Source organism: Equus quagga, chromosome 19 (assembly GCF_021613505.1).
Source record: "Equus quagga isolate Etosha38 chromosome 19, UCLA_HA_Equagga_1.0, whole genome shotgun sequence".
In the NCBI taxonomy this organism is placed as follows: domain Eukaryota; kingdom Metazoa; phylum Chordata; class Mammalia; order Perissodactyla; family Equidae; genus Equus; species Equus quagga.
This window is the reverse complement of record NC_060285.1, coordinates 12,305,852-12,319,181: the sequence shown is the minus strand read 5'-3', so window position 1 is coordinate 12,319,181 and position 13,330 is coordinate 12,305,852. Positions and strand designations below refer to the sequence as shown.

General features: G+C 55.5%; 1 protein-coding gene across 4 annotated transcripts; it reads right to left on the bottom strand.

The window, feature by feature from the left end:
- Nucleotides 1-1,604: 1,604 nt before the first annotated feature.
- On the bottom strand, nt 1,605-12,570 carry TXN2 (thioredoxin 2). Of its 4 annotated transcripts, XM_046646640.1 has the most exons (5): nt 12,399-12,555; nt 11,353-11,615; nt 9,458-9,581; nt 2,334-2,454; nt 1,605-1,890 (listed from the first exon to the last, which is right to left on the bottom strand). In XM_046646640.1, exons 2-4 carry the CDS (start codon nt 11,613-11,615, stop codon nt 2,341-2,343), a joined length of 501 nt encoding a protein of 166 aa, XP_046502596.1. In that variant the 5' UTR covers nt 12,399-12,555; the 3' UTR covers nt 1,605-1,890; nt 2,334-2,340. The 4 variants fall into 4 exon arrangements, with proteins under 4 accessions (XP_046502596.1, XP_046502594.1, XP_046502593.1 ...); XM_046646638.1 differs by lacking the exon at nt 2,334-2,454 and having other exon boundaries at nt 11,353-11,668; nt 12,399-12,570; XM_046646637.1 differs by lacking the exon at nt 2,334-2,454 and having other exon boundaries at nt 12,399-12,566.
- Nucleotides 12,571-13,330: the final 760 nt, after the last annotated feature.

Sequence of the window (13,330 nt, the reverse complement as noted above, 5' to 3'; positions counted from 1 at the left end):
GCAGTGACTGCCAACCTGGGATGGCAGTGGCCGCGAGATCGCCTCGCCCCGCAGCACACCTTTTAAGGAGAGGAGCTTGGGGCAGCGCAGGGGCCCTGCCCTGGCCCCGTGGCCTCTGCCAGCCTTTCTCTACACCCACGCAGGGCAGAGAGGCCAGACCCCCCACCTGGGTTCAAATCTGGCATCATCGCTTTTTAGACATGACCTTGGGCAAGTCAATTTCTCTGAACCGGTTTCTTAACTTGTGATATGGAATAACGCTTGTCTCATCAGAGAGGAATTAAATGAAGTAATGTTTATAGAAAGTGCCTGGCAAAGGGCACCTTTTAAGGAGTGCGGTGGGGTACAGTGGAAAGGACGCGGGCTCCGGAGGCAGGGCGCCCCAGCTCTGAACTCCAGCCCTACCCCTTACTCGCTGGGTGTCCTTGAAAGTTACTCCACCTCTGCATCGGGGCCTCTTCTGTAAAGTGAGCCGACACCACCTGCCTTGTCTGCTAGTTGTGGGATTAAGACCATACCCTACATTTTGTAAGATGACAGGGGAGGTGCAGGAGAGGGGCCAGCCTGCCTGACCTTGAACCCCAGCCCAGGTGCCTGCGGGCGTCATGATCTTGGACAAGGTCCCCCACCTCTCCCATTGAGTCTCTTGTGCAAAAGGGAATGATGCTGCGAATGCTTAGCTTGTGGGGCTGCTGTGGGGCGAGGTGCTTAGAACAGCGCCTGGCCCCCAGGAAGTGCCCTCTGAGCACTGGCTGCTAGTATTCACCGTATCCACAGCTCTCGGCCTTTCTCTACTAATGCCAGCTGTGGTCTCTGAGGCCACAGGCCCTGCTTCGGAGCAAGCCGGCTGTCCTGCATCAGTCACAGCAGCCCTCGCAAGGCAGGGCGGGGGCGGACCTCTCAAAGACCCCAGAGTAACTCAGGCAGTTCCAACAGGAGCAGTGAACCACTGAGAACAACGCACACAGCAGTGGAGATGGCATCCCAGGGCCAAGGGGAAGGGTGCCAGGACACCCCAGCTGTCGAGCACCCACAGCTTCCAGGAAGCTGGCACTTCAGCTGGGCAACCAAGCCAATGGGCAGCTGGGCCCCAGGAAAGAGATGAAGGGTTGGTTTCCCCGGCCGGCAGGCCTGGTCTGCCTCGCACCCATGGCCAAGAGGAGCTGGGCACAAGAAGGGGCGGAGAGCCTGGCCCCAAGGTGCAGGAGTCCTACAGCATACACAGGAAGGATAACTGGGCTCCCTCGGGGGGCCAGGCTTCCTGCAGGAGCGGCTTCGCAGCAGTCAGCACAGAGGAAGTCCCAGAAGGATGACAGGGATGGGCTGTAAGAGCCAGGCCACACAGGCAGCTAGGTCTGGGTAGAAACCCCGGCTCTGCGCCCCGTGAGCCTGTGTCCTCATCTGCATATAGGAACAACAAGCACTCTCTCGCCTGACTTGTGCGCAAAGGTGTCCCCAGGACAGCAGCCACCACTGACACACAGTAACAGCGGGGCTGGTGAAGGGCAAGAGGGTGGCGGAGTCAGAGGAGGAAACAGTGACAGCAGCCCGGCCTGGGAAGGGGTCACCAGTGCTCCCAGAGCCCGGACAGAAGGGAAGCTGTCGACAGCACAAAGCCTGGTTTTATTGGTCCGGTGTGTTCACAGTGAGCCCTCCTGCTCAGAGAACTGAAGGGCCCGCTAAGGGTGAGGGAGGGTGGCGTCTCGAGTATTCCCGAGTCAGGGGTCTGAAGGACTCCCCCAGCCCAACGTGCGCTGGCGGCCACGTGCCTGGGAAAAGGGAGGCGGCTCTTGGCGGGGTGGAGGCTACGGGGTAATTTAGTGCGGGGCCCAGGGTCTGTTCTTCACAGCAGGAGGTAGAAGGGATCACATAAAGTTCTTTATTACAGACCTACAAAAAACGAGAGAATTATATATTACTCTCACTTGTTTGGGTTTCTTTTTTCCTTCTTTTTCTTTTTATAAAATAGCAGCAGGGAAGAAAAATGCAGGAGGCAGAGGAGCCAGGTGCTGGGGTTCACTCAGAAGGGGCCAGGGAGACAGGACCACCACAGGCAGGCCCAGGCTGTCTCCGAGCATCCTGGGAGAACGCCACTAGCCCTGGAGGGAGCGGAGAGAGTGGGTGCAAAGGTGGCTGTGCCCAGGTCCGCGGCAGCACCATCCCTCCGCGCCCACCCTGGCTGGGAGCACTCAAAGCTCCATGTTTGGGGGCCTGGTCTCTAAGCAAGGGCCCACGGGCAGAAGGGAGGAGGCAGCAAGGGCTGGCACAGAGGGGCTAGGAGTTTCTTAGGTCCCCCCTGGGACCACTGGGGCCTAGGCGGGCAGGACTCTTCCCTGCTGCTCAGCCAATCAGCTTCCTCAGGAAGGCCTCCAGCTGGTCTTCATCCTTGATGCCCACAAACTTGTCCACCACGTCCCCATTCTTCATGGCCAGCACAGTGGGCACAGCGGACACCTACGTGGAGGGGACAAGGGAGGCCACTCACTTAGAGGTGAACTCTTCTCACCCGCCATTCCCAGGCTCAGTGGAGGAGGCTGGTGGCTCCTGCAGGGCAGTGGCTGTCCAGAGCCACAGCCGGGCCCCTCCCTCGGCACAGGGCACTGCAGGCCCACCCCCTGAAGAAACCTCTCCATGCGGGCTCCCAGCAGCACCCTTCCTCCCCCAACCACGTGACTGACTCCCCGCCCAGTGGTCTGGCTGCAGTGAAGGGAGATTAAAATAACCCACGCAGCTGCAGGCCAGGGCTGGGGGCAGGGAGGGGCTGAGGAGCCAAGAGACCTTCCCCGAGGGGCAGCCTGGCACAAGGGGACCAGGAGATGTGAGTCTGAATCCTGGCTTTGCCACTCACTAGCTGGGGACCTTGGCCAGGTCATGCCACCTTAGGAGCCTCAGTGCCCTCATCTTAAAACAGGCAACATGGTATCCATCATGAGGGCTTAGAATAGGGATTACACGACCGTATGTAGAGCTGGTGGCGGGGGGGGGGGGGTGCTCGGGCTCTGCAGCAGCTGGCCAAATCTTGGCCGCTCTGGACACACCTGTTCACCTCACCAGCAAAGCGGAGACACCAGCGTCCGTACAGGAGAGGGGACGGGGGGCTGGATGAAGTAATGCACTCAGGCTCTGCACAGCACCCCTGCCTGGCAGGGCCACCAACAGTGTTAGAACTGACACGGTGCCTGGGACACAGCGCCATGTCAAAGTCTAACGCAGGGCCCCACACGAGCTACCTGAGCTCACTGCCGTGATGCTAGCAGCGCCCAGAAATTCACTGATTTGTACTGGACGGTGTGGGAGGAGCCATATAGGATCTGATGTTTATTTATTGGGGGTGGGGGACTGGACATTCTTGGCCTATGAAGCACTTTCTCAAGCTCCCTCTGGGGACCTGTAGAGATGACATGGGTTGTAAAGGAGGCCCACAGCCTGCTCTGGCTTCACACGTTCTCTGCTGCCTGGGCTCCCTGCCTGGCATTCATGGGCATTTGAAAAACTGTACAAACAGAACAAGATAAACACAGACTTCTCTTACACACAACTGAACTACAAAGTAACAAAAGTGATTTACACAAACATACCAGGTACTCAGTCTCCTGAGAGCCTTCCTGCCATCTTGGGAGGCCGGACTTAAGCTTTAGAATGTTCAAACTGTGCACGGCAGTTACAGAACAAAGAACTGCGGGCCAGATGGCTGGGTCCCATCTCAGGGATGGGCCAGCACTCATGCACCGACTCTATGGGGCAGGCCTTGCAGCCCTCTCCTAATGGGCTTTGGGGACAGACACAGCAGGGAAGACGACACACTCCCCACCATTGTTAGTGCCTTCAGGCCCTTCCAGGACTGCCCTGGGCTGATGGGGGTGGCAGCTTGACACACTTCCCACAGGGACCGTGCAGGCAGACCCATCTGGCAGTGGGCTGACCACACGGATCACTGCTCATTGCCCCACAACTGGCTCCCGTCCTGGTCATTCTTGACTCTGGCATGGGGGGTGGTGTGAAGAGCGAGGGTCCGGCACACGTGCAGTTTCCAGGCACGCAGGGCCCTGACAAGCTCCCCAGACAAGCTCGCTCTGGGATGCCCCAGTCACTTGAGGCGCGGCGGGCCGGTGCGTGCTTTGTTCTCTCTCGCCCTCTAGCGGTCTGTGACGGCAGCGGCCCCAAATCCGGCCACTCGCATCTGAGGCACAAAGACCAAGTGCTAACAGTTCCACCCTGCACTTCCTGGGTCCCGCCCGGGCCTGTTTCTTTAACTGAAATCAAAGCTGCACGCACTGTAGGCGACGTCGTCCTGTGCACGTGTCCTCTAAGCGGGACTCCACGCCCACCAAGGCAGCATGGACTGGACTTGGTTTTCCTCAAGAGCTCCAGGTGAGTCCCATCACAATCACACTGTGTAAACTCACACACGTGCTTGCACATGCAGACCATGCTGCACCCGGGCGCACAGCAGACATGCCGCCACGACTGTGTTTTCATGAGAACCAAGGTCGAGGCATTGCTGATCAAGGGCGGTCTTTGAAGTTTGAGCCTGGACACCCATACACACTCTCACACACACACACACACACACACACACACACACACACACACACACAGCCTCGGGCTAGCCAGAAGCTGGATTTCCCAGGACATTGCAGGGATCCCTGGGCTGTGACTGGACTTCCCTCACCCGAGGAAGAGGACGTGGTTTTGCTGTTTCTGAGTTTGGCTCAGCCATCAGGAGGGGCTGGTGCCTGGAAACACTGCCTTAAATGGAAGCGCCTAGGTCCTCGGCACATTCTTCTGGAATGGTGATTTAAGTGTAAGAGGGGCAGTGGTGGAGCAAGAATTCAGCTTCCCTTCAAGTCTGGCGGCACTGAGGGAACTGAGAGGCCGGAGAAAAGACGAAGAGATGTGCTAGGATGTGCTGCATCTCCTCCTGCTCCTTGAGGCCACCTGGGGCCTCCTGTGCTTGGCTGAAGACCCTGAGAGCTCAGGGCAGGGGCTGTACGTGTGCACGGTCTCTTCCCGCTACCCTGCAGCCCACCCGCCCGCACAGCCACTGAACTCAGCGTGCCTGCCAAGTCTTCTGTCTCACCCCACATTCCTTCACTTGTGAGCTGTTAAGGACCTGTCAAGGGACAGGCGCAGTGCTAGCTGTCACAGGAGACTGGCAACCTCCTCCTCGGCTAATTGCAGAACGAATGCAAAGGAAAAAAATCACCGTCACCCCGGATGCCACATACTGAGTGCTTTTTAAGTGACACTGACCTCTTGCGTATGCCGTCTCATAAATTCTTGCCTCAAGGTGGGATCATTTTCGAGATGGGAAGACTGAGGCTCGAAGGCCGAGTGACTACATGGTGGGGCTGCCATGGGAAACAAGATCTGTCTGACTTTGCTGTCTGTGACACCACACTGTGCTGTACCTCGGCCCAAGAGGAAGGAACTGGAGATAAACAGAGTTCCAGCAGGGCGAGGAAGATGTGGGGAAACACTGAAAAGATTTCACGTTTCAAATGAGAAACACCAAATGCTTTGTAAAAAAGCTTTTCGATACAGGAGGGGTCTTGGAAAAACTATTATTGAAAAAAATCAAATCCAACTATGACATTCTGGAAAAGGTGGAGCACAGGGGATTTTCAGGACGGTGAAACTCTTCTGTATGATACCGTAATGGTGGACACATGTCACTACCCATTTGTCCAAACCCATGAAGTGTACACAAGAGGGAGCCTCAGGTCGGAGGAGCCAGCGGGAGCCCCCTGGAAGGGCCACCCAGGCTTCTGAACTTGTGCTTCTTGGTGTTGGGTCCCCGACTCCCTGTGGTGGCATCACCTGGAAGCTTGTTAGAAATGCAGAATCTTGGGCCCTTCCTGGACCTACGGAATCACAACCTGCCGTAACACTATCCAAGGTCCTACGCATGTGTGAGAAGCACTGACTTAGAACACTCCCCAAACAGGGGGATGTGGGAATGACTGGAGGACTGTGCATTCCAGCTAGGAGATGTTATTCAATGAACTGTCTATGAGGTTATACGGAACATTAAAAAGAAAAAAACTCAAATAAAAAATCCAAACGAGTTCCTCCCAATGTTGACAGTGGCTGTGTGTGGATGGCAAGATTACAGGAGACTTATCCCCTTTTTGTTACTTGGCTGTTTTTCTAATGCTTTTTAAAGGGCCTTCTTCTATAAGATGAGAAAATAAAAGGCTAGCAGCTCCCATTGTGAGGTCAGAAGCAGAAGGCCCAGGGGAAAGCATAAGAGGATCAAGGGTTCGCATCCTGATCCCCTCTTTCCCCTCAGCTGGCAAGGTGCGAACGCTCAGGAAACACCCAGCCATTCAGCAGGAACCTGAGGAGATGGGACAGCAGAGCTGTTCACTCAGCCAAGCCAGGCCAGCTCGGAGTCTGGGGTATGGACACTGAAAACTCAAGGCCCTGGACAACCGGCCCCTCCTTCCCTCTCCTTTGGGAGACCGTGAAATCCTCGGGTGGCAGTTGACTGAAGCATAAAGCGTGGTGAGAGGGGAGAGCAGTTGTGGTGAGGAACGAGACTCACCCTGAGGGTGTGTGCTGGGCATGGGGGACGTCAGGAGAGCTGGGGAGAGGTGCCTAATTCCCGGAATATAATTTAAAGCAGTTTCTCCAACCAGTTCATCCAGCATTTGGAAAAGGAGGAAGCCATCCCAGGAGGTACTGTGGATCTCTTAGCTGAAACCTCAGGCTTTCCTCCAAAAGAAGAGGTGTGAAGGAAGGGGGGGAGGGGTCAGGAAGCAACCCTGTTGGAGCTTCCTAAGCCCTGCAATGACCTCAGCCCACAGCTTGGCAAAACCTGGAGGCCGGGACCAGGTGACATGAGCCCAGCAGCCCTGAGGTTTTCTGTGTGACCCACACACTATCTGGACAGTGGACAGAAGGAGAAGGAGAGAGAAGATCCTACAAGAGGACCCCCAAACGCACACCTGCTGGGCTTAACCACAGGACTGTAGTGCCCAGCCCTCCATCCCCAGGCTCCCTGGAATACAGGCGGGGACCGTCTCAGGAATTCTCACCACCCATGTGACCGCTCTTGGCAGGAACTGGGTTATTCTTCTTTGCATCCGTCACAGTTACCCGAGTTCCTGGAACATGGTTGGCACTTGGGGCGTGTCTGCTCAAGTTCCACTGGCTGAGGCTGAAGCTGTGGTGCTGGGCAGTGCCGGGAGGGAGCCTAAGACACCTTAAGTCTGCCCATCTCCCTGGGGATGCCCAGCAGTAGCGCCAGCCCTCAGCTCACCCCAGAAGGCCATGCCCTCACCCCTGCAGCTGCTGCGATCCTCTGGGGGAGGGATGGACACACAGGGAAAGCTGGGGGGCATCTAAATGGTCAGACAAGTGTCCCCTTGACTGAGCGATCAGTGGGAGAGCTTGTGAGGAAAACAGCAAGTCATCCCTCCCCACCAACCTGTAAGCAGCCCTCGGTCACCCTGTGCTGTGGACAGTCTTTGAGAATGTCCCCTCAACCATCTGCAGGAGCCATTGGTGGTCTGCGCCCCCTGCATCTGTTTCCTTTGCCTCTGCTCACGGCAGCCTGACTTTCCTTTGGCTGATCACTCCCAGCCCCAGCTTGATGAGCAGCCAGCCTGTACTCGCCCCTCCCCCCGCCCCCACCCCACTTCCTGCCATAGAGACTGGCTGGAGGGTGGGCATCTCTGCTTGACCTGGTCTAGTGAGAGCTGAGCCTGGACTTGCCCACTCGGAGAAAGAAAGAGGCCCCCTCTCTCAGTCACTTGCTACCCGCAAGAAGGGAGGGGTGGAGGTTCACTCTGGCCAGATCCAGATATTTCAAGAGAACCACAAATCTAGACTTTCACGTGAAATCTTCTGAGTTTTAAATATCAGCATCTGGTCTGGTATTGAAAAAAGAATATGTTGAAGGGCAGACCAAACATGTCAGTGAGCCAGATATGGCTGCCAGGCCAGCAGGTGCAACCCTGGCTCTGTAACAACGCTATCCTCAGCATGGCTATCCGGACCTTTCCAATCTGGCCGCAGTCGGCTTTCCCAGCTGCTTGTCCTCTCACTCCTTGCTCAACCCTTCCCTCCAGCCATCCAGCCACAACAGACCTTTCCCCTTTCTCCAACTACAATGGTCTCCAAGGCCCAGAGGAAGCCCCCAGACCCCACACATCTCCTGCTCCTCTTCCTCCAGCATACTCTGTTCCAGGCACACAGGCCCTGTTAGTCTGTGAGCAAACCCGTGAGACCCTGACCTCAGGGCCTTTGCATTTGATGTCAGCTCTGCCTAGATCACTCTTCCAAAGAGCTACATGGCCCATTCCTTACTCCCTCCAGGTCTTTGCTCAGAGGTCAGCTTCTCAGCAAGGCCTTCCCTGGCCCACCCTTTTAAACACAAGACCCTCCCCAGCCCCTGGCTCAGCACTCCCACCGCTTCTTCCTGATTTATTTTTCCCCATAGCACTTACTATCTAAAACAGGGATTAGCAAACTATGGCCCACAGGCCAAACCCAGCCTGCTGCCTGTTTTTTAAATAAACTTTTACTGACCCAGAGCCATGCCCATTTGTTTACATACCGTCTATGGCTGCTTTAATGCTACAATAACAGCTCAGTATCTGCAAGAGACCAGTGCCCTGCAAAGCCTCAAATATGCACCGCCTGGTCCTTTAGAGAAAGTTTGCTGACCCCCAGCCCAAAATACTAGAACACAGGCTCCACGAAGGCAGGGACTCTGTCAGCTTTGGTCACTGCCATATCCTCAGCACCTGGCATTTCAGGGACTCTGAATAAATATCGCTGAATGAATGCACAAGCCAATGAAACACATGAGGCCACCTCGCGTCTCTGTGTATGCCAGGCTCTCAGCCCTGCCTTCTTCTCCGTGCATCCTGCACGGCTCGGCTCAGGGCCTCCCTCTAAGGTGAAGCACTCCCCGTCCCCCCACCCGACCCAGGCCGCCCTCCCCCTGCCAGGAACAATCAGTCCCTTCCTCCTTTGTGCGTCTCTTCCCTCAGCATGTCTCACCCTACGTTGCGATGATCTGTCTCCCTGTTGTTCTCTCCTGCTAGACTGAGAGCTGCCTGAGGCCAAGGAGCCCATCTTATTTGTGCCAGAACCACGAATGCCTGGTGCACTGGAGGGCTCACAAATGACTGTTAACTGAACATGTGGGTGGACGCACCCACGAGTGAAGGATGCACCAATGTCCTGAGACTCAGGGAATGACCTGTGTTTTGGGTCAGACATTCCACTTCGTAAGGTGGTGGAGAAGAGAGACAAGTGGCCCACAGGATCAATGGAGTCAATTCTGCAAAGTGCTCTGAACTCCTGAGATCCCTAGAAAAAACCAAGACCCACCCCCTTCACCTTACTGACTACCTCGTAGTCCCCAAGACATCTCCTGCGCCAGCTTCTGCAGCCCCGGGCATCCCCACCAGCTGCCCTGTGGCAGTCTCCTGCCAATCCATACCTCATACTCTATGGCGAGGTCTGTGTGGTCGTCAATATCCACTTTGGCCATCACCACCTTTCCATGCTGCTTGGCCACCATCTTCTCTAACCTTGGCCCCAGGATCTTGCAGGGACCACACCACCTTGGAAGGGGAGAAAGGGAGCAACCTGTCATAAGAGCACTGAACAATCCAGCTGTGGTCTCCCCAGAACCCTCCCTTTCTGAGGGACCTTTTGCCCCTATCACCTCTGTTTACAGTGTTTGACCATTAACCTGTAGTGCTGACATACCAAATGGTAATGCCAGGAGACTCTGCCACTTGGCAATTTCCACAGGTCCTGGACTTTTAAACACTGGCCTCAACATAAGACTCTTATAAAGGCTATTTCACTTATTTCAATAGATCTAAAAAAATATACTGTCCTATAGAAGACTATGGGTCGCGAAGTTAAAAGGTTTGGTTTAAAGAGAGGCTCCTCACTGACCAGCTGACTGTTTTGGGGCCTCGGTTTCCTCACTTGAAGAAGAGCGACTATGCCTCTCACGGCGGTGATGAGAAATCCACTAAGGCAACGTGGATAAACACGGTCCGTAAGCTGCAGTTTCGTCCAACACCTCACGGACTCAGAACCAAAGGGAGGGGGAACCAATGGCCAGGGAGTGTCTACGACACACAAGGAACCTTCTCAGCTTTTACTGCCAGAACCCTCAACCCTGCCAAGGAAAAGAAGACACCTTCCTAAGAAACTGAGTCCCATACAAGTTAACAAACTTGTGCAAGGTCACAGAGCTGGCAGGAAGCACAGCTGGGGTTGCAACCAGGTGTCTTCTTTCAGCCCCAGGCTATTCTGTGTCAGCCCCTGTGTCAGCTGCTACCATCATAGATGCTCCCCTCTGGGTGTGAGCTCTTCAAGAACTGGCTGTCATCTCTAGGTGCCTGGCACTAAGTGAACAAACGTACACCTTGCCTCCTTGTTGGAGAAGAAAATGAGGCAGTGCCCCATCGATCATTCATTTTGGAAGTCCTCTCTGGAGTGCTCACCATGCCAGGAGCACAGCAGCTCCGCTTCCAGGAACCCCTGCTTGAGGACTCCTATTTTATTCTCAGCCTTTAAAACCCCTTCCATTCAGAGATTCCAGTTAATGAGCTCACAACACCTAAACACCCAAGATAAGGTCTGCAAGACCTTATCTCCTATTCCAAGTGAAGATAGAGAGGCACAAGGACATCACATGGCTGCCCAAGGCGACATGGTGAGTTAGAGAAAGAATCTGTCAGAGATTTGCTCAGAAGGCCTCCTACCTTCTAACTCAGGCCACACTGGCTCCTTCGAGAATGTCTAATTCTAAGGGGTTTGTCCAGTTTTTTGTAGCCAGGCCCCAAAGGTCTGGAAATGAAGAAGGCCAGGCTAACAATCAGAAGGCTATAGGCATTTCAACATCCCTAACACAAACTCATACGGCGCTGGAAAGAAACTCCTGCATGTACCCTGCATGCTCGGGCACCACTGCGGTGGCACTGACAACTTTTTGGCAGCCTTTCCCAGTTTTGGTGGCAAGATGTTAAAATAAAATCAACTTATCTGCAGGGCCAGGGACTGGTATACACCAAAAGCCGGATGATGTGACAGTCATATTTTTCCTGCTTTGGTCCAGGCTGAAGATGACTGAGCCATTCAGGCCAGGAGATACAGAACGTTAAGTGTTTCTCAGCACTAATTACAGCGATCTTGGAAGACTGCTTACTTGTCTGTCTCCTGCAGACTACACTCAATGCCTGGGTGTTGGCCTTACCAGTCTTTGCAACGAGTCTATGTATGAGAAGCATCAAATGTGGGACTGGGACGCAGCAGGCGCTCAATAAATACCTGAACAAGCGACACCCCAGTCTGCTGCTGACCCCCAGGACTCACTGTGCATGGAAATCCACGACCACTGGTGTCTCACTGTTGACAACTCGGTCTTGAAAGTCAGGTCCATCCTGGATGTTAAAGGTCGTCGCACAGACTCTGGTGGTGTATAGTGACCGGGCTTGGCTGGGTGTTCCTGTCAGGTCACCAGGACCACACTGTGGGGCCGGCAGGGCCCTGGAGGTGAGCGGTCCCCACCGACCGGGACAGGGCCTCCTGGAGACGACGGAGGCCAGGAACCTCCTCAGGAGAAGTCGCTGAGCCATCTGCAAGGGGAGGAGGCAGGAAGAGCTGGGGCAGACAACACAGAGTGGATACACTAGGAAAAGAAAGGTATGTGGGAGTAGTGGGGGGCTCAAGATGAAGGGCTAAAAACAAAATGCCAGGAAGTGACATACAAGATTTCTGAACTGGAGGTGAGTAGGTGAAGAATGAGAATCAACGGGAAGGAGTCGCAAACTAGAAGGACAGGAAAATTGCGGTGACAACCAAAAAGAAATCAGGATATTGGTGGAATTACAACAGGAGAAAAGGAGGCAGGAACCAGCATTTACAGAGCGCCTGCTAAGGGCCAAGTGCCTTACATCCATCATCGTCCTCCCACACCTACTTTGAGGAATTTCTATAGTATCGCTCACATTCCAGGTAAGGAATCCGGGGGTCAGGGAAGTTGGTGCCCAAAGTACCCCAACTAGTAAATGAGAGTTAACACTGGAACCCAAGGCCGCCTGCAAAGTCCTTATTCTATCACTTACTCTATTAAAAAGTGTTTTAACAGGAAATTAAGGAAAAAGGGGGTTGTTTGAGGATCCGGAAAGAACAACCGAACAATTCAAGGAGGAACTAAGAGGTACAGGACAGGAGTGTGGGGGGAACGAAAAAAGAAGGGACGTGTGTGTGGAGGGAACCGGGGACTCGGACGCCACTAGGGACCCCGGCTCTCCGGAGGGCAGGTGCCCCCGCCCGCTCGGCCGGCGCCCCGCGCAGGAACGCGCCTGCAGGGTGCCTCAGCCGCTACGCCACCGCGAACCGCCCCCACGGCCGCCTACCTCCCTGCAGCGCGAGCGGAGGGATGCACAGCCCGGCCCTCCCCGCCAGTCAAGGGCACTTCTGCGGTCACTTCCTCAGGGGAGGGCCTTTCGAAGGCCACTTCCGGGCACAGGCAGCCTGGAGCACGTCTCTCCGCAACTTGACGGGGGGCTCGGCTTTTCCGCCAATGAGAACGGTGGGGGAAGGCCCAGCTAAAGAGGCGGAGCCTCCGTGAGGGACCGGAAGAGAGGGACTTTCCGGGGAGAGACCGGAAGAGGAGGGGCGGGCCCTTGGAGGAGGGACCGGAAGAGAGGGCTGCCCTTGGGGGAGGGACCAGAAGAGGCGGGCGACCCTCGGGGGAGGGACCGGAAGAGGCGGGCAGGCCCTGGAGGAGGGTCTGGAAGAGGAGGTGGAAGGAGGCCGGGAGCGGGAGGGAGGTGCAAGAGGGAGAAAAGGGCGGGAGGGAGGTGTGCTTCCGGATTTTGCAAACTCCTGCCGCCCTATTGGTCACCCCGCGCTGCCCACCCCATTGCCGCAATGTCTTCCAAAAACTCCTGGAGGTGCTGGAAGGTTCTTTCCCTCCATTTTTCAAGTGAAGAAGTTAAGCTCCCCAAAGGCATAGTGGAGCGTGACTGGGAGTCAAGAGGCCGCTTTGTGGCCCATGTCTGTCACACAGCTGTGTGATCTCGTGTTTTCGGGCAAGTCGCCGTGCCCTGGGGGCTTCAGTTTTCCAAGATGTGGCACGAAGGACCAGGCTTACATGACCCAGGCCCCTCGAGCTTGTCTCTTTGGAGCTGCTGGGGAGCTGGGCCCGGGCAAGGCCCGGATGGTGGTGATACTTGGAGGGCCCGCCCTGAGTGTGGCGGCCTGTGAACCTGCCTGGCCCTGGGCCTTCCTTTCACACCCTTTGTTGCTGTCATGGACAACAGGCGTCTAGGCCCCTGTGTGTCCC